Genomic DNA, 21,211 nt, shown 5'->3' on the forward strand with positions numbered 1-21,211 from the left:
ATTGCCTTGTAGGCCTAATTTTAAAAGTTGTTTTTTAAAATCAGGAATACATCTATTTTGGCATGTAGTGATCTATTTGGGCTTTGAACTACCAAAGAGATAATGCATTTGTGTACTCATTGCTTTTTTATAGATAGATTTTAAAAAGTCATGTTTTTACAGTTATAAAATATAATTATAAAGCACCCATATAATCTGCATATAATCATTGCAGTAAAAGGCAATGATCATATCCTTCATTTTTACATTAAAAAAAAAAGCTTTAAGAGCATTTTATACTTCAGCATTTAAAAATTTAAATGTCTATGTTTCAAACAACATTTTCACCAAGCTAGCATTACCAAGTGTTTTAATTGAAAGGAGTATCATCAAATGCCTGTTACATGCAAGAAAGCACCACAGTAAGGATAAAAAGATAAGCAAGGCGAGGTCCCTGGCCTCCCAGAGGCTTATAGACATGTGGGGAAGGGGAAGGGTGCGGGCAACTAGACAAGAACCCAACAGAGGCAAGGTATAAAAACAAGTACCAGAAGAGCACAGAGGAGTGAACAGCCTTGGCTGGTGGGAAGTTGAAGGAGCATTTCCTGGAAGGCAGCAGGACCTGCTCTTTGCATGACAGGCAGCTAGTATCCAGCAGGGTAGGTAGAAAGGTGATTCAGACAGGTTGCACCAGTGGGGGAGATAAAGGTGCTGGGTAGATGAAGCTGTGTACCTGAGTCCTCAGTGAGAAAGTGTAAACTATCTCAAGAATTCTAGTGGGTTTTAAGGTAACCCTCAAAAGTGGGATCAGTGTGTCAGTAGGGATATAAATATGTGTTAGAAATATGGTAATATAAAGAAAAACTTCTGAGATAATCTGAAAAACTCAAGATAAGGGTCTTGAAGCAATAAGGATTATTTACCAAGATGTTTCATCAAAGGTTCCTTTGAAACATATTTAGATAGTGAACATTTATATTTGGGGATAATTAATTTTAGGAGATGATGCCAACGAGCAGCATATTAAAACCAGCGGCTGCCTGTACTGTAAGCAAGGACTGGAAAACTGGAAAACTGGTGTTAAAGGGTCACCAGCTTGTCTCTTGCTGCTCCGAAAGGAGCTGCTCCTGGTGAGAGTATGGGGCCCAGGTCTTTGGGAGGAACTGTTCGCTATGTTATCATCTCAGCATGCCTCAAATGTGGTGAGACACAGAGCTGACATTTATCTTCTGAGCTTATGTCAATACATTATCCCATTTGTGGCTTTTACCTTGCTCATTCCTGGAACTGAGATTCTGCTATTGCTGACCAGATGCACCCGTGGTTAAAGAAGCTACAACTGCGTATTGTATTTAGGGAGGTATGTATTAAAGGAAAGAACTGGTTTAAAAGGGTCTCCAGATTGTTAGCTTGGATAGTCTTCTTCTGTGGTGCTGATTTCTCTTGGCTATGGGGCACACAAACCACCTCTACCAATCTAACTAGTTTGCGGTTTTCCTGATTTTCTTTTACCAAAAAAAAAAAAAAGGCCCTTTAAGCCAGTCTTAGGGAACAGAAAGCTTAGTCAAGTGCTCACAAAGAGCACAACAAATGTGACTCATTCGATAGCCTGTGAGCCATAGCCGCTGACATGGTAGCCAGGAGCTGCCTTGTTTCCTTCTTAAATGCTGACAGGCCAGATAGCCAGGCTGTCTGATCTCTTGATGCATTTCACTTGTAAATGCTATTAGTATCTGCCATCAATTCTTCTCAAAGGAGTGTATAAAATTTGCTGGATAGGAATACTGCATATAATTGGTCATTTTGAATGAGCTGGTTTACTTATACACATACACACACACACATACACACAAGCCTGATAGCTGTGTTAATTCAATGAATTTTTAAAAATTTGGATAGTCTTTGTATTTGAAAATGAGTTTAATCTTTATATATGAGTTTTCCAGTCCTTGACCAACACGTTTTCTAAAAATCTGACAAACCCAATTCATCGAATTAATTAGGAAAAGTCTCTAGAAATGGTTTGTTTTAAACAATAAGGAGTTATCTGTAAGTCTGGTCCAGAGTTTGCCATATAGCAAGCATTTCTTAATAGCAAGATCCATTTTAGTGTTTTTCCTCCTAGTCAGTCCTTTTCATCAGGAACAGCTTTAGTTTCTTCACAGGCTTATGAATGTTTTTCAATTCACCAAATAGGATGGGAATTTTATTAGAATGAAGTTATTATAACTTTGGGATTTTCTCCTTTCTCCATTGAACCTTTTGTTTTTTTCCCATATCTGAACCTGAAAATAAGATAAATGCCAAAGAAAATTAAACAAAAAAAATTGCCAGATTGACACAGAAAAACATTTCTCTAGTCATTGAACAAGTAATTACTTTTAAAAGAACCTCATGAGGATAGCTAGCACTAGTATTCACGATTTTATAGTTTCCACTGAGGAAAGAATAGAGTGGTAAGCGTGAAGTTCTTGCTAAGTTAAAGTTGATATTGAAGTAGTTTTATCATTAGGAGAAACAACCTATCAAAACTGGGCATCTTTTGCTATGTACATCCAGTCTGGATCATAATCCATTCACATATGGATTTATTTTTATCATGGCTATGCACTAAAAACACATTATCTTATATAATGTCACAAAAGCCATATGAACTATTCCCACATAACAGATAGGAATACTGAGGTCTAGTGAAAACTAAGCAAATTGCCCACGTTTGCAGTAGATTTGGGTTTTGAAGCCAGGCAGTTTCACTCTAGGATCTTAACTTCTCTTGGACTTCCCTGGTGGCCCAGTGGTTGAGAATCCGCCTGCCAATTCAGGGGGCATGGATTCAGCCCCTGGCTGGGGAAGCTCCCACGTGCTGCGGGGCCAGTAAGTTCTAGAGCCGCAACTGCTGAGCCAGCACTCTGGAGCCTGCGAGCCCCAGTTACTGAAGCCCGTAGGCCTAGAGCCGTGCTCTGCAACGAGAGAAGCCACTACAATGAGAAACCGGCACGCCGCAGTGAAGAGCAGCCATTGCCTGCCACATCTAGAGAAACCCTGCAGCAACGAAGACCCAGTGCAGACAAAGATAAACCTTAAACTTCTACTACCATACCACTGACCTTTTAAATGTTTGTCCGTCTGTGTTGTCATAGAAAGATATTTGATTTTTGTCCCTGGTTTCTGAATAGAGCTCCTAAATCCCTTGTAATTTTCTGAGCGACAAGGGTAACAGGAGTGTCTTGCCTCTTATTCTGATAAGGTGACTCTTGGTGAGTCCCTAGATAGCTTCACAATGGAGGCTGGTTTCCAGAAAGATCGAGCCTTGACTAGAAGCCTGGAACTTTCCGCCCACCCTCCAGCCCCCAGAGAAGGGAGAAGGGCTGAGGTTAAATCAATACTGATCATGCCTATGCGGTGAAAAACCTCCATAAAATCTCCTAAACGTTTACTGGGGTCTGGAGAGCTTCTGAATTAGCAAACACATCCACGTGCCGGGATGGTGATGCTCCCCAACTGCACAGGACAGAGACTCCTGTGCGCTGGACACTTCAGGACCTCACGTTTCCTCCTGGCTGTTCATTTGTGTTGTTTATAACAAACGAGTAAGTAAAATGTTTCCCTGAGTTCTGTGCATCACTCTAGCAAATTCCTGAACGTGAGGAGGGGGGTTGTGGAAACGCCGGACTTTGTAGTCAAGTTGGACATGTTGGAGCTCAGGGCAGGCTGCCCCCAAACATGCCACAACGGCATATTGATTATTTTGCATTTTGATTTTGTTTTTGCTTTTGGTCATGCAGCATGTGGGATCTTAGTTCCCCAACCAGGGACTGAACCTGCACCCTCAGCAATGAAGGCACTGAATCCTAACCACTGGACTGCTAAGGAAGTCCCCATTATGATTATTATGAATTCAAGTTGCTTGTGAAGGAGCTGATGCAGAAGGAAGCTCTGGCCTCCTCTGTGCCCCTGAAAGCAGGAAATAAATCCCTCTTGGAAAATGCCCACTCCCCACATATGAGACACCCTTATTACCAGAGATGGAGAATTCAGGGCAGGACCAAAAAGCTGTATAAATAAGCCTTGCTGCTTCTTTACTAATTTACTACCCAGGCCCACACTTCATTTAAATTCCTTACTAATTAAGTACCCAAGTTCATGTCTTCATAAACTCCAGAAGATGGTGAGGGACAGGGAAGCCTGGCTTGCTGCAGTCCCATGGGGTTGCAGAGTCTGACACTACTTGGCGACTTAACGATAACAATTAAGTACTCAAACCTAAATTTCTTTGTCCTATCAATTCCTCTCAGTTTTATTGTTTCTTTGTCGAAAAAGTGTAAAAGGTGCCTGCTTTGGCCATGTCTGCAGTCCTCTTTCTGAGAAATCTCTGTATGCATGTATTAAAATGTGTTTTTCTCCTCCTGACTTGACTTGTGTCAATTTTATTATTAGTTCAGCCAGAGAGTAAATTTCCCCCTCCCCAAGAGCCAGAAATGTGGATAACCTTGGGGACCCATTACTTGTGACTGGCAGCTGAAGAGTAAGCTGTCTTAGGGGACTGAGCCTTTAACCTGCAGGGTCTGATGCTAGTCCTGGGTAATTAGTGTCATAACGGGATGATATTATAGGACACTTCTTTGGTGTCAGAATTGGTTGATACCAGGAAGAAAACTCTCACACAATCTCATAGGCCAAAAAATGATATTGCATTAAAAATTCTTTTTAATAATGTGGACAGGTATTTCCTTTTCATAAATATATTTGCCCCTGAAATGTTCTTTTCTATAAACTGCTTGTTCATGACTTTTACCGGTTTGCTTTCTGAGTTGTTGGTCTTTTTCCCACTGATCGCTAAGAGCTTCTTGTATCTTAAGTTTATTAACTCTATCTCACATCTTGAGTTTATTAACTCTGTCTAGTGTGTTGCAAATATTTCCCCCCTGGTTTGCTGACCTTTGTTCTAATTTATGGTTTCACTTTTGCCCTACTGACAATATCTAAACTTGCTTAATCCAACATGTCCATCTTTTCCTTTACGGCATTTTGTTTTTCATATCACACTCAGAAAGGCCTTCTTTAAGGTTATAAAATATTTATGTTTTCTTCTGGTACATTTATGACTTTATATTTTTAGGTCTCAATTTTTAATCTTTCTGGAATTTATCATGATATATTTTGAAGTAGGATTTCAGCTTTTTTTATGTAGCCAAAATGGCTAGTTGAATATTCTACCACTTTTTACTGAATAATCTAACTTTTCCCCACTGATTTTGAAGTGCTCCTTGTTATCTCACACTGAATTCTCTTATTTTATTCAGTTTAATTTTGAACCCTATCCCATTCCAGTGATTTATTTTTCTATATTGTTATCATACTGTTTGAATTGCCATTGCTTAATAATATGTTTTATTATCTGATAGTGCTACTCTCCACTTGTTATTCTTCCGTTTCAGAACCTTCCTGTTTATCCTATCATGTTCATTCTGTTTTTATACATGTAATTTTTTAAAAAGTTTCACTCACCCTTTCACTTTCTGCATCTGCTCTAGGGTCTCTGGTAGAGTCCTTCCAAAACTTTCAGGGAGAAAAAGAGTGATGATTCCGATCAGGACAGTCAGGCTACCCATGAGGATGTAGGGCAGAACTCTGTTGTAAGCACCTGTAAGACACAGGACGTAAGGACATCAGTTAGATATAGGGACTCTCCAGATGCTCTTGAGAATCACTTTGTAATGGTGGCGCACAGTTGTAAATCTGAATGCTTACAGAAGAAGTGTGCAAAATACACAGTTTCTGTTTGGCAGATGTCATTGCCTCTGAATTTCCATAATTATTCACCCTTGATCTTGCATTATCAAAAAGTCTTTCATGTCAACTGGTATTCTCTAAGCTGCTACTTAATCAGGTGTGATAGATGTTCTTTTGATAGAAATCTTTGCCTACCAAAGTTCTCTTAAGGTAAAAGTCACTGGAGATGGGGGATGGGAGGACACCACAGGGAAAGAGGTGGACCAGGATGTTGCAGGGACAGGTCCTGGCTGTGATGACTGATATGACCTTTGCACTTGCCCAGACCAGTAGGCTGCTGTAGAAAGCTAGGTCCACAGAGCTGTGAGACTCTCAAAGAAAATCTCAGTAATATATTCAATCCAATTTAAATCAATAAATGTCAGGCACTGTGGTTTCTTTCTGAAGCATTTATATGTCTTGGTTTTACATGTAACTGGAAGAACCACTCCATCTCTTCTTTATCTGGTGTTACTCGGACAGGAGAATAATAGATCTTCATCTTGCTTCCCTTCTACATACAGAGATTACAGAGGAATAACACAACCAAGAATTTTATTTGACAAAAAATGTATAAATCTTGAAGCTTCTCCAAGGCCTCTGTTGTCAGCAGCAGGAGCTGCTACTATGGAATGGAAAGCTCTTTCTCAGACTCCTGCATTTCTAATGTAAATGGTCCACCATTAGACCACATGAGAATGGTTTGAAAGTATAGGGAAGATGAAAAGACACCATTCTACATAATAATGGACTTTCTCAGGTGTTCAGGGCAGCTGTGTGGAAAATGTCTGTCTTTCTCTGTAAGGTTTTAGGGTGTACCTCGTCTGAGAATTCACATATGTCTTTGGGGATGTACGTGTGTGTGTTTGAACCAGTAGGTAACCAATGAATAACTAGGAACAATAAGGAACTGTGTCTCCACCTCTCACCAGTGAAGTTCTTACGAGGTTTAGGCTTCGAGTGCTAGATCCTACATACATGGAACATCTCATGAAAGCCCTTCTGATGAATAAATATGATCACATAAAAGCTAAAGTTCCTGCACTGCAAAAAAAGTCATGAAGTCAAAATGGAAATGGTAAACTAGGAAAAAATATTTATAATATATATACAGAGGGCTAATTTTTTCAATTACAAAAAGCTCCCCCCCCTCAAAATATAAAGTTGAATAAACCATTAGAAAGATGGGAAAAGACATGGACAGTCAGATATCTTAAAAATAAATAGAGTGTCAATAAATACACGAAAAAAGTTCAACCTCATTCATAGTTGAAAAAGAAATGAAAGCAACAATGATATCCATTTTTCACACAACAGATTATCAATGATTAAAAAATTGGATGATTCCCATTGTTGGTGAGGATGTAGAGAAACAGACACTCTCATATATTGATAGTTGGATTGTAAACTGGTATAGTATTCAGAAATCAATTTGGAAATATCTATGAAATTTTTAAATTGTTCCAGCAATCCATTGATCCATATATACAAAGGCTGTGGGGGTGTAGGGGAATGTTCACTGTAATGTTATTTGCAATAACAAAAGCCTGGAAATGGTCTAAATATTCATCCATGAACCTAGTTAAATAAATTACGTGTACACATATATTAGAAGTCTATGTACTAACTAAATAGAAGAGAAAAGAACTACATACATACCAATTAGACCACATGAGCATGGTATGAAAGTATAGGGAAGATGAAAACTATATATATACCAACCAGGAAAGATATTCTGATACAGTGTTAAGTTTAAAAAAGGTCATGGAACAATATTTATGATATAATTTTGTGTATTTAAAAATGTGTGTGTGTGTGTTGTACAAAACGAAATGTCTGGAGGGCTACTCACCAAATATTAGTGTTAGGTCCTCTGAGGGCTATGATTTGAGGAACTGAGTACAGGTGACCTTGTACTTTTTCCAGTACTTTCTGTGCTGTTTGCATTTTTCACAACAGAAAGTCTATTACTTATAGATATATTTTTAAAAAAAGGATAGACTGATAAGACGCATCTCACCTAGGTAAACAAAGTAGGGGGCAATGATGCTGCCCACCCTGGAGGCCATGGAGCCGACCCCCACTGCCATGTTCCTGACCAGGGTCGGGTAGAGCTCTGCAGTGAAGACATACAGCATGGCAAAGGCGGAAGTGATCCCAAATTTTCCCAACATGGCCAGACCAATGGACAAGAAGTTGTAACCTGGAAAAGAGACCCAGTGTAAACAGAGGTACTTTTAGAAACAATACTTTCTTAACAGTTGCTTGTTCTGTCCTTATTGCTTGTATAGGAATGTTTTATAATGTGTTTCATATATAAATATTTTCTAATATAAAGATATTCCCCAAATTACACTTCTTCTTCAAAGTCTTACTAATTGGACATAGAAAAAGATGGAGAGGGAAGGGTGCTTTGAGTTTCACTACTGTCATTCCAGATCATTTATGCATTCCGTGACCTTATCTACACTTTAATTACAACAGTTTCATAGTCAATTGTTAGCTTGTTAATGCAGTGAAGTTTAATCTTTGAACAGAAGAACCAATCCTTTTATCCTACTTATTATTATTGAGATATATACTTCTATATATGATACTAAATATCAATAATCTGTTGACTTAATGTAACAATATGAGAAACTTGGACATAAGAGGAAAAGAGAAGCATGTATCTTTTCATGTGCTTTCTAACTACTTAAAGAATACAGCCCATAAAAATCACTGAATTTATACTGGAACTGGCATGTGCTACCAACTCTTAACACTTGTATATTTTCATCAATCAGAGAGAAGGTTTCAAAGTACCAAGAAATTAGCACTCAGGTTTATGACTCAAAGAAAGGTTTGAGGGATTAGGTGAAAGTTTCTATGAAGGGGTTGCACTGGGAGCATTACTCTTCTTCTGGTGGTGATTTCTGACTCTCTGAGGCTAACCCTTCTGTTTGAAGGGACTACTTTTGAACAGAGGAAATCACAGAGTGAGCTCTCTCTTGTGTAACCGACTTATGAATGGTTTCTTATGTAAAAGCTACATAAATAGGGAATAGTGACTAATAATTAGGGCTTCTCTAGTAACTCTGATGGTAAAGCATATGCCTGCAGTGCAGGAGACCCAGGTTTGATTCCTGGGTCAGGAAGACCCCCTGGAGAAGGGAATGGCTACCCACTCTAGTATTCTTGTCCATTCTTGCCATGGACAGAGGAGCCTGGTGGGCTACAGACTATGGGGTCGCAAAGAATCGGACACAACTGAACGACTAAACACAGACGCACACACGACTAATAACTAGCCTGGTCGAGGTGCGGATCTTTTCTGGTAAGTTGCTAATACTGGATAGCTTCTTACCTGCAGGTACCAACTGAATTAAGAGAAGCACACTTCCTCCAAAGAACAGTACTCCAGCTATGATGTAACGTCTGGGTAGGGTTCGAAGTAGCAGCCAGGCTGCAATGTAAGCTGGAACTTCAATCAAGGCAGAGAAGAAACAGTTCAGGTAGGGATCTCCATGCAAATTAGGAGTGTTGAGAGACAGAGCAAAGTAACCCACTGAGGTTAACATCCTGGAGATCAAAAGACAAAAACGACAAAAGGATGGCTTGAGTCACTTTATAATTTCATGACGGATGGGAAGTTGTCCATATCTTGGTATCTTACAAGTAGTGACTAGCCACACAGGGCTATTTAAAAGTAAAAATTAAAATTAAATAAAATTTAAAATTTCATCCCTCACTTTGGCATTAGCCACACTTCAATTCCTTAGTAGCCACGTGGAGCTAGCGGCTACTATAATGGACAACAGAGATATAAAATGTTTTTATCACTGCAGAAAGTTATGTTGGACAGCACTAAGTCTAAATATACAAATATTCAAGTTACCTATCCTAATCTAGCTAATTTCAGGTTTCAGTAGAATAGCTTGTACAATACATTCTCATCTCCTTAGAGATATTATTTGAAGAAAGACTGTCACATCAGTGAACATAAAATCCATATTTCATTCTCCCCATCTCCCCGAAAAAGAAAAAGATATATAGGTAATACTGTGGGACCCACTTACAGTAAATTCCAATTGACTTAGTAAAACTCACTTTAGGGAAAAAAATGAGTCTCATAATGCTTCAAGGTATCACAGAATGCATATTGCATATCCCGCCATTATAGTTAACTTCCACATAAAAGCTTTTCTGTGGAAAAAACACTAAGTTATATATAACACTATGCAGACTCCTCTGTGGAGAAATTTGCTTATTATCAACACGACTGAAAAGCAGAGAACATCTGAAAAACATTTTCGGGAACACTGTTGGATCTTTTTACACATACTCTACTACGTTGGATAGCACAAGGGCTAATCCAAAACAAAACAAAAAACGAAACTTTATTCCTCTAGGATCTTAGCGATTTTCACATTTGATAATAAGAGCAGCATGAATAAAACTAATGACTACGTCACTGTTGGCCCAGTAGTGCCCCTTCTCAAGATACCATTGCATCAGTGATACCTGCTGACATGTGAGAACTAAGTAGGTCCATTGTGAGGAAAGCCACGTGTCCAGGACACACTTGCTTAATTTACGGGCATAAACTCTGTTATTGATGACTTCTAATTGTAATACTGAAAAAAGTGTCAAAGGGAACATTTGAGGTGGCTCTAAAATTAGACTAGCTGCAGTGTGAGCCTGGTAGTTCTGATTACCATCTTTTTTGTGCTGCCATCATGGAGTAGGCATGTTCTTTCCTTTCTGTCTTCTTCCTAATTTCTTGGCAGATATATTATTAAACCTTGCCTACAAAGTCAGTTCATTATTTATGTGTCTTAAAAATCACTCAGTAAATTGCTATTAGCAAGTATAAAAAGCTTGTCAAAACTCCAAGTCAGGCCGTGGGGACTCAGCATATTCTAAGCTCACTAATTAATTGCCTGTACAACTTCTGGAAGCAGGAGTCAGCATCTCAGCTTCGGGCATCCGGGATACCATTAGTTTTAATCCCAGTAACTTTAGGAGGGGCAGGGGACCCTTTCCATGTGGGCCAAAGTTCCCTTTAAATATTGTTCCCTTAGACATTTTTTTCAGTATCCAGTTCCATAAATTAAGTTGGAAGTGCAAGTCGCTCAGTTGTGTCCAACTCTTTGCCACCCCATGGAGTCCATGGAATTCTCCAGGGCAGAATACTTGAGTGGGTAGCGTTTCCCTTCTCCAGGGGTTCTTACCAACCCAGGGATCAAACCTAGGTCTCTCGCATTGCAGGCAGATTCTTTACCAGCTGAGCCACAAGGAAAGCTCAAGAATACTGGAGCGGGTAAAGCTTATCCCTTCTCTAGGGGATCTTCCCGACCCAGGAATTGAACCGGTGTCTCCTGCATTGCAGGCCGAGAGCAGTACAGTTTTACCAACTGAGCTATCAGGGAAGCTCTTAAATTAAGTTAAGGGCTTTCCAAACAACTTAGATTCTAAAATTTTAATTTTGCCTCAGGAGGACCCAGGCCTTGACCCTGTCCCTTGAATTAAAGAAAATCAGCTCTATATTTACATGCTGTATGTCACATTTCCAGATCTCTTATTACTTACCACAGCAGCAAAGACATAATGGTTATTGTAGCAATGTGCCGAGTCCTAAACAGGTCCAAAATGAAAACTTTCTGCTGCTTCAGGGGGAGTTGCTCCTGTTGCTAAAGTAATGTACACAACTATGAGATTAAGAAATGATGAGGAAGTTATCTTTGGCTATGACAGTATATTCTTATGCATGTAACTCACTTCACTTTGAACATGCTTAGAAGTCTGGAATTTGCTATATAGTCCATGGAATTCTCCAGGCCAGGATACTGGAGTGGGTAGCCATTCCCTTCTCCAGGGCATCTTCCCAATGCAGGGATCAAACCCAGGTCTCCCACATTGCAGGCAGACACTTTACCCTCTGAGCCACCAGGGAAGCCCTTGCATGCAATAAGGGCATCTAAATAAAGGATGCTTATTCTAATATTTAAAAATGTTTGTGGCCCATTTTAGACAGAAACCTTTAAAATATAAAGATTGGCTTCACTATCTCTTTATGTAAAGCCTGACTGCTAACATAGATTTGCCTTGACTCATGGGCATCACTATGGGTGACCCTAATCACACTGAACCTTAGGGCCTTTTGAGTGGGTAGGGCCATATAGCCCCAAACTACCTTGAGGTTCATATCTACTTTTTGTACTTTTCCTGTTTTTGTCTCAGTGTCAGAACACCCTTGGGTTAACTAGGGGACCTTGAAAAAGTTACTATTTAGCCTCTGCGAGCCTCAGTTTACCTCTCTGTAAAATGGGTCTAATAATTAAGCATTGAGAAGTTTAAGTGAGGTCGTATATATAAATCTTAACATAGTACTTGAACCATGGTAAACACCCCATCCATTTTAACTATTATTTTAATTACTGCACCACTGAGGAAAACACGTAAGCTGTCAATGGTTGGTGGTATTCTTACTGCTGTTAATGGGCTCCCTTCCTTTACTTTTAATTAACTGACGTTAACTTTTCATGTGTTAGGAATCCAGATAATCAAGCTTATTAGAATTGAAACTATACTATTTACATTAGCCGAGACATGGAAACAACCCAAGTGCCAGTCATCAACAAATGACTGGCTCAAGATAATATGGTATATATACAATGGAATGTTGGTCGTAAGAAAGAATGAAATATTGCCATTTGTAACAGAATATTCACTTAGTGAAGTAAGTCAGAGGGAGAAAGATAAATATTATAAGATATCATTTATATGTGCAATAAAAATGCAAATGAATCTATATAAAAAATAGAAATAGATTCACAGACATAGAAAACAAACATGGTTATTAAAGGGAAGAGGAAGGAGGGTTGGAGGGATAAATTGAGTGTATGGGATTAACAGATACAAACCACTATACGTAAAATAGATAAGCAACAAGTATTCTTTACTATACAGCATAGGGAAATATATTCAATATCTTTTCATAACCTATAATAGAAAATAATCTGAAAGAATAACTGAATCACTTTCTTGTACACCTGAAACTAATACAATATTATAAATCAACTATACTTCAATTTTTAAAAAAAGGAATTGAAACTAAAAAAGTTACGAGGCTCTGAGGTGGAGAATCTCTTCAGGATAAAGTTAAACTCTGTGACTATGCGTGTATTCAGTAAGAGGCCGAGGAAAGAATTTCCACAATGAAGGAAGTAAGAATGCCAGATCTGCCCTTGTAGTAGCTGCTTCCCAAATATTAGCACCTTCTTTTCGAGAACAATCAGGCACCTCCTCGTGCAGCTCACAGTCATGTTACCTTTCTGCTTCTGCTCTATCTGGAGTGAAAACCTCCAGAACATGCCTCTGGCAGTAATACCCAATTATCACAAGGAAGAAAGTCCCTGCATAAACTGCTGGGGACTAGCGGTCCTTCTGAAAGTTTTATGTGTGTGGTACCAAGCACAGACGGGACCTGGGGATCAGGCCTATGCTGACAATTGGCACTTCCACAGGGTCCTTGTGAAAATGCAGATTTCCAGGTCCCACCTTGGGTTTGCTTAGTCTGAATCTTTCCTAGGGCTCAAGGGCCTAGGAATCTGTAATTTCTCAAAGCTCTTTGGGTGGTGGTGATAAGCAGCCAGATTTGGAAACCTCAGGACAAGAACATTTCCATATCTAGTGCTTGTCCCTGGCCTGTATGGAGCTGCCAAAATGCCTTTGGACCAGGCACCATGAGAAGGCTGAAGGTACTTCAGAAAGGAAGCCAAAGAAGCCCAAGATTGCGTTTGAAGATGGTATGACATGGTTTTTCTTCCTGTCCAAGTTAATGCCACTGCCCTTAACACAAGAAGAGAAAGAACCGTTAAAAGCGTGCATTTTGGCACTAGAGTGAGATGTCTATCTGTGTAATCCTGGGCAAATAATTTATCTTTTCAACTAAGAAGAACTGTGCCTCAGTTACCCCTCCTGTGAAATGGGCCTATAATAATATGTACTAGCAATGACTGGCATGAGCATCAGATGAGCTGAACAATGTGCCTGGCATCTGGTGGGCTCTTTATTACCATTCCGAGCAGTTTGCATTTGTTGGCACAGGGCCCTATATATCCTCCTTCAGAGGACCCTACCTAGGAGGTGAATAGGGAGAGATGACTGGGCCTCAGGAAAGCACAAGCTCCCTTTTCCTCCTTGGGTTTGTTCAGCTGAGGTTCAATATGCCTCATGGCAGGAAGAAAGCATGTGTTTTGACACTGGACTTTGTTCTCATTTGTCTATATAACTATGTATCTCTGAAATGTTTTATGATGGCTTTCATCCACATAGGCTTTCTCTCTACTACTAGACTCTAAGGTCCTCAAAAGAGAAGTCAGACCATGTATCCATTAAACATCAAAAAAAAAAAAAAAAAATTTCAGCACAGCCCTGAGATCCAGAAGTGTTAGATACTCCCAATGTTATTTTTGCATCCAGTTAAATTGACCAAGGCTGGGAACGGAATCTTGATCCGAAGAGCAAAGGATTAAGACATATTTTTCCTGGCAGCCCTCTGAAAGCTTGGGCTCATGGCCACTGTAATTAAACCTCCAGCCATCACCAAGGTATCTGCTTCTGTAAAAGGTTCCAAAGGCCAAGAGGGAGGATAGAGGACTGGCATGCTCGTCACCATCTAAAGTCCTGGGGTGGCCAGGGGCACAGATGTGAGCGTGGAGGCAAGCATACAGACTAAGACGTATGTAGTCTTCTTGGGGTGTCCTGAGCAGTCCCTGACCCTTCTAGCCACGAGTGCCCTTGCCCTATCATTTAAGTGTCCTCCCTGGTTTGGACCAGCCTCTTCAGCCCTGAATCACCTTGTTCTCTTTGCTGGCTCACCCTGTTTTCTCCTTGGGGATTTTCTTCCTTACCTCATCACTTATTTCCATCTAATTCTCTTAACACTCTGGGTTATAGTCTATGCTCCTTATGTGTCTAAGTTTTCTTGATTTCTCTGGGAGTTGGCACAAGGTATGGCCAAGGTCACGGTGAGTCCTTACTGACTGTCAGGAAGTGAGTATGCTTCCACTGAATATCTGCTTTTTCTCGTGGCCTCCTTCCTGCAGGTGTGAATCCACCAGCCTATGCTCTCAGGCCTTAGGGTTCTAGACACGATATAGCAAAACTAAAGACAGGTACAGCTTCCCCAGCAGACTTTGGTAAGATTCAGAATACAGTGGGGAACCCATGGGTGGAATATCTCTCAAACACATTTTTTCCCCACTTAATATAGATATTAAAAAAATCACCAGTATGTAGCTGCATCAGTGGTACGGAGCAGGAACTAATATTTAATCAACACTTGCTGTATGCTCCCTGGAGAAGGGAATGGAATGGCTACCCACTCCAGTATTCTTGACTAGAGAATTCCATGGACAGAGGAGCCTGGTGGGCTGTAGCCCATCGGGTTACAAAGAGTCAAACATGACTGAGCAACTAACACTGTCACTGCTATTTGCTAAGCAATTTATATATATATTATTATATTTAATTGGTCCACAGCCCTTTGAGATGGGTTTTATCTCAGAACTTTATCATTTTGTCTCTAAGGTCTTGAACAGTGCCTGGTACATAGTAGGCACTCAGAATCTATTGAATCAAATTAAATTCCATAATCAAGAATGCACAGCTGATCTCAAGAGAAAACATTTTGCAAATCCTTACCTCCACAGGATCAAAAACTACCACTGGGGCAGTTACGTTGTTTATTTTTGCAGCTTTTTGGATAATATCTTCAGCTTCTTTAAATCTCCTCTGGGATAACAGCCATCGGGGAGATTCAGGAATAAACCTAAAATTCATTTTGGATGTTTTATAATTTTTCACAGTAATAAGTTTTGATACTATCAACTGTAAGTTGCCCCCAAATAATTTTTATTTTGTAAAATTCTAGTTTGTCTTTTTAAAGAACATCAGGAGGGAGGCTTCATAAGATCTCCAATATTTGTAGGAATAAATAAGAGTACCTTCACATTTGAAAGTTCTGATCAAATCATAAGACCAATCGTTAGTTGTACTTGAAGCCAGGGCCCGCCTAGAAAGGGTAACATTAACTATGGGCATGTTTAAACCAGGGCAGCTGGGGAATACCACCCAAAACTTCATAGCCAGCATGGCTCATTAAAGAAACAGTGTCTAGTATCTTTTCAGTGTGTCCATCCCTAGGGGAATTCCTGGTGCTCCAGCTGGTGATGCTCACAAGTTTACTGGGTAAAAGAAGGCATCTGTGTTCCTCGGGCTTTTCCTTAGGCAGTCAAAGGAGGAGGCAAGCGCATTGACACACCTCTGTGGGATGTCCCATGGCTTTCAATAGATTCTCAACTCAGTGAGTACCCAAACCAGTTATGGGGAGACAGCCAATGTGGTCTTTTTTTTTTTTAATTGTCTAGAAACATTTAAAATTTTTTATTTTATATTGGAGTATAGTTGATTAACAATGTTGTGTTAGTTGGAAACTGACTTTTTATTACACAATCTACCCACATTTTTAACTGATGCTCAGACATGGCTGACTTCTATTCTTTCCTAATTTTTCTATTTTTATTTATCTTTTATAATGTTACCCCCTGACTTCTATTCTTTCCTAATCTTTATTTCTCAGAATTGCTCAGCCATTCTTTTGCTGGCTCTTGTTTTCCTTATCTATTTGTCCGTATTAAGTTGTCCTAGAAAATAAATTATATGCAGCAGATACAGTCTTCCTATAATTAACAGCCCCCTGCAAAGCCTCAACAGGAATTATCTCAGAGCAAAACACAACATATCAAATAGCTAACCCCCAGCTTCCATCCCCAGCCTACCACAAGCACATGAGTTGAAAAATGAACCCACTCTGCATTTTTTGGAATATACACTCGGTTGGTCCCTGTAGCAACTGTGATGATGTTAGGCCACTGACCCTTGGTAATTAGAGCCGTCCTGTCCCAGGGAACTTTCTCTGGTGCTGTGTATCTGTGCTGTTCAAAGCAGCAGCCACTAACCAAATGTGGTTATTGAGTTGGTGTGACTAGCGTGACCGAAGAATCCAATTTTATATTTACTTGTGGCCCCTGGTGGTTCATATGGTAAAGAATCTTCCTGCAATGTGGGAGACCCAGGTTTGATCCCCTGGAGAAAGGACTGGCAACCCACTCCAGTATTCTTGCCTGGAGAATTCCATCGACAGAGAAGCCTGGCAGGCTATAGTCCATGGAGTGGCAAAGAGTCAGGCATGACTGAGAGATTAACACTTGCACTTTCTTAATTTTAGCATGTCATTGCACGTGGCTAGTGGCAACTGTATCAGTGAAGAACTATACAGCATGGGCACTTCTACTTCTGAGAGGTATCTTTCCCCAACCACGTTGTTCTTGGACATATCCTACCTTTCTTAACTATCAGCTCTGAGAGCCATCACTGGCCTCAAGTTCCAAATGCTTAGTCAGCTAGATATTGCAAAACTTTCCTCATGTTGTATCTAGGGGCTCCTTCCCCACCTACAACACGCCATTCATACTTGTGGTCACTTACTGCCAAGCCTTTTAAAGGAAATTGAGCACATTAATAAGTCCTCAAACCACCTGCTCCAATTTTCAGCCCACTGTACTTAGGGTTGCTGCTATTTTAACTTTGGAATTGCCATGGTTTTTTGGTGCATAAATAATCAAGCCTAGCTCATCATTTCAAGTTAGTGGAGGGCCAAATAAGGTTTACATTACAGCCTCTCTATAGATTTCATTCAAATTGAACAGGGGAAGAGTGTTGCTGGAGAGTCTGTATCACATACTGAGTTGGCAGCAGAGGTCACAGTAGCCCGAAGCCGTCCCCACATCATCCCAGCCCACCCCGATGGACGGGCATTGCTTCAGGAAATCCCACCCTCAAGGATGAGATGTTCAAAAGAGAGCTATTTTGTTTTTATTTGTATAGAAAAATGATAAGACTGTTAAACTTTCAGAACAAGCACTCAGCTTACTTGTCCTGGCCCCGGGCTGCGCTCTGTCTGGGGCAGTCCTGTCCTGGGTACAATGTGCCCACAGCCGGGAACACTCATGGAGCAGCCCATGGGCAACATAGAAACAACTCTCCTCAGGGCAAGAGTAAGGCAGCTCCTTGTGGGATGGACCTTCTGTACTAGAAACCCAAGAGGCTGACCTGTTCCTTGCTGTGGCATCTGGTTCCGAGGCAAAGATCCAAGCCCCACAAATTAAAATCCGTACTAATCTCTTACAGTCAGTCAGGGCCCTTCTATTTTCATTCTCTCTCTCTGATAGAATCATATAGTAATACAGTTGACTGTAACATATTTTGAAAGTACTAGTCTCTTATGCTGAAATGACAACTAGAACCAAAGAACACAGATTATCAAAATCATTCAACTGAAGAGGCAGAAAGTAACCTCTGAATAATCTTGTCTTGTGACTTGCGAGACTGGTCACCAGCGCCTTTTACAATAAATTCAGTTAGCAGGGGGTGTTGTGGAGAGAGGGTGTGATGCTGATGTGATGTGATGATGATGATGATGATGGTGATGATGGTGATTCTCATTCAAGAAAATTGTCCTACTCTCAGACTGGGTCAGGAAATCAGAATAGTATATAATACACTGTTTCTCAAATTCTAGGGAAATAAGAAAAAAAAAAGTGCTTTCTTTTCCCCATGCACACTCATGCCAAGGAATTTGCACTGGTAAATCATAGCAGCCTTAGAGATCATAAAAAGACAGCAGTTTGGAGTGGTCTAACCTGCGCTATCTGGTCTAACAAGGCCAAGAAGTACTACCTGTCAGCCTCTATGGCTGCCTAACAGTTGCAGCAAGATGAAGGTCCTTCTAGGAAACTTCCTAAGGCACACTTCCTAAGTATGTCCATAGGACAGGGCAACCACGAGGGCTAGTCTAACCTGTGAGCCCCCAAACATGATCAAAAATACTTTCATTGTTTGTAAGCAGAGAGCGGTCAAGCAATTCAGTAAAACCAGTCACTGCTGGGAAATTTGATATCATGAAACCAAATCAAGACTAATCAATGAGAGAGAGAGCTAGAGAGAGAGAGAGAGTACTGAACTCAATAATGGGAAAAACCCCTTTCCTCTTGTTTAAATATGGAAAAACCAAAGAAATGAGCAGTCTCCCCCAAATAAAACGTATGGCTGGGACCTTATTCCATTATTGTCATTCTGTTGTTTCACGTAAAGTCTTCCCCATAGACATACACAGTAAAATTGGGGTCAGCATCTCAACACTTTGTTATTCCCACATTGATGTGTCAAAATTTGGTTGAAGGGTTGTGGGAGGAGTGAAGAGAATATTTTCTCTGACAATTAATTAAACAGACGTGATTCTCTGGCTCTTCAAGACAAAACAGATAAACAGTCACATCTTAGATGCTAATCATTACATGACAGGGAAGCTTGAGGAAGCTACATTAGTTGAAGCCATAAGGAGAAAGAGATTTCCTAGAGAAAAGTGTCAGAAGAGCAGGGCTGCTGCTAAGTCACTTCAGTCGTGTCCGACTCTGTGCGACCCCATAGACGGCAGCCCACCAGGCTCCCCCGTCCCTGGAATTCTCCAGGCAAGAACATGGAGTGGGCTGCCATTTCCTTCTCCCGTGAAGAGCAGGGGGACAGAGCTAAAAATAACAAAACCCAACAGTACGATTTCCACAAACAACAACAACCACCCAGTAACAGAGAAGAGTTGGGAAAGCCCAGGGGGGACTGGGTTTCCTGAGAATGGTGCTTTGCGGGACGGTGGGGAATCAAACCCCAGCACACATGCCCACCCCCAACAAGGGAAACGGTCTCTGGGCTTTGAGGCCTCAGCCTGCTCCAATGAGATCAGCAGGCCCACGCCAAGGTCAGCACCAGGTTCTGGGCTCCAGGTTGCTGGCTCGCAGTAGGGGGCTGTCTGAGACAGAGCCACACTCACCACCACAGCGGGACACAGAGCAGCCCCGGCACCGTCAGCGCCAGCAGCAGCATCCGCCAGTCTCTGATGAAGTAAGCAAACAGTGGCAGCAGCATGTAGCCAACTGCAAAAAATGTGCACACTCCTAACGTAGAGAATATAACACGAACTGACTTGCCAAGAATTTCTGCTCCTGTTCAAAACAAGGGAGGAGTATTAGCATTTTAACTCACTTTAATATTGGCTTTTTTACATCGTACCTGCTAGTTAGAGTTAAAAATATAACCACTTAGAAGAGGAAAGAGTTATTTGCCTCCTGGCCCAGAGCAGGAGTGGTCAGCGTGGAGGAAGGTGGGGCATGACCCAAGACTTACCACTTCATAGAAGGATGAGTTTTCATGAGATTTTAAAGGAGCTGTAGATTTTTTTTTTTTAATGTTTCCTCATGTCATATGAATATCATGCTCAGCCCTAAGAGGTTACCTCTTCTGAGAATGCCACATTTCCAAAATAAAAGCCCCAGGGTGAGGAGCAGTGAGGGTGTCTCAGGAGGCGTGGGAGCTCTCCTGAGGGTGTGTGGCTCATGCGGCATTCAGCCTCTCCCACCATTCACCACTGTAAATAAGCAGATGTGGGTCTCTCGGAAACAGTGGAGAGTTCAGTTACTGAGCTGTGTTAGGACACCCTTAGCTACCCTTGAGCCCTAAGAAATGATAAAGAGGATCCAGCTGGCTCTGGAGGTCCACAGGGCAGGGCCTCAGTGCCCAGGGCTGAATTCCACTGAGGCCACACTGTGCCCAGGGATCAGCCCCAGGCAGACACAGTCCTTATAGCCCAGTGAAAGACAAGAAGTTGCTCTGCTGGCCTGGCAGGCGGCAGCGCTGGAGCTGGCTGTACATGGAGGGAACTCACAGAGCTTTCCCAGAACACCACAAAACCACCAGATGCTTGGCATCTGGCCCTGTTTGGGGGAAGGCTCCTGCTCTGCTCAGCGCCACAGTGGATGGCTCAGCCCCAGCTCTTCAAGAGATGTTGCTTGCTTCTTGGAGTGCTTGGTTTGAGACAAGGAGTCTGAGAACAGGCTCCTCTGTTGTCACAAAACTCAGGCCCTTTCCACAGAGTCCACTCTTGGTCCTCTGCCCCAGGATGGAGAGGTGGCCAATGGCAATAGCTCCATCTTTTGTTTGAGATCTGCCCACCACTACCGAGAAGTAGCCCAGAAAATAAAAAACAGATGATTTGAAAGTTATTCAGGCTTGAATTTTAAGAAGGAGTTTCTTAGTTGTGTTTATATGCCCTGAGCACAGGCTAAGGAATTGAGGACTAATTCCAGAGAAGCAGTAAAGTGACCGCTTCTGCTGGTTTCCCTTTCTCCCCTCTTCCATGTTCCTCTCCTCACCCCTCTTCTTCCTCACTCAGCATAACCGAAGATGTGTCTCAGTGCTTCTGTCTTGAACAGCCATTTCTAAAACCCAGACTGATAGAAATGGCCAGTGTTGTTTATCTCTCACATCTTGGACTGCGGACAATAGTTCAAACCACCCATGG

General features: G+C 41.2%; 2 protein-coding genes across 10 annotated transcripts in view; one reads left to right on the forward strand and one right to left on the reverse strand.

Moving 5' to 3' along the window:
* The window catches only part of LOC138441089 (prolyl 4-hydroxylase subunit alpha-2), a 145,640-nt gene that overhangs the window by 13,849 nt on the left and 110,580 nt on the right, over positions 1-21,211 (forward strand). The window lies entirely within an intron of this gene.
* SLC22A4 (solute carrier family 22 member 4) overlaps positions 1,881-21,211 on the reverse strand; it is a 42,326-nt gene continuing 22,995 nt past the window's right edge. For 2 of the 4 annotated variants that reach the window (XM_069591528.1, XM_069591527.1), the window contains exons 4-10: positions 19,685-19,856; positions 15,442-15,568; positions 11,323-11,423; positions 9,098-9,312; positions 7,772-7,954; positions 5,488-5,623; positions 1,881-2,264 (exon numbers count right to left, since the gene is read on the reverse strand). In XM_069591528.1, the coding sequence (XP_069447629.1) occupies positions 2,189-2,264; positions 5,488-5,623; positions 7,772-7,954; positions 9,098-9,312; positions 11,323-11,423; positions 15,442-15,568; positions 19,685-19,856 (1,010 nt within the window). In that variant the 3' untranslated portion in view covers positions 1,881-2,188. The remainder of the gene's footprint in view (positions 2,265-5,487; positions 5,624-7,771; positions 7,955-9,097; positions 9,313-11,322; positions 11,424-15,441; positions 15,569-19,684; positions 19,857-21,211) is intronic. The other 2 variants (XM_069591530.1, XM_069591529.1) reach the window with 1 other exon arrangement.

The sequence above is a fragment of the Ovis canadensis genome, chromosome 5 (assembly GCF_042477335.2).
Source record: "Ovis canadensis isolate MfBH-ARS-UI-01 breed Bighorn chromosome 5, ARS-UI_OviCan_v2, whole genome shotgun sequence".
NCBI classification, from domain to species: domain Eukaryota; kingdom Metazoa; phylum Chordata; class Mammalia; order Artiodactyla; family Bovidae; genus Ovis; species Ovis canadensis.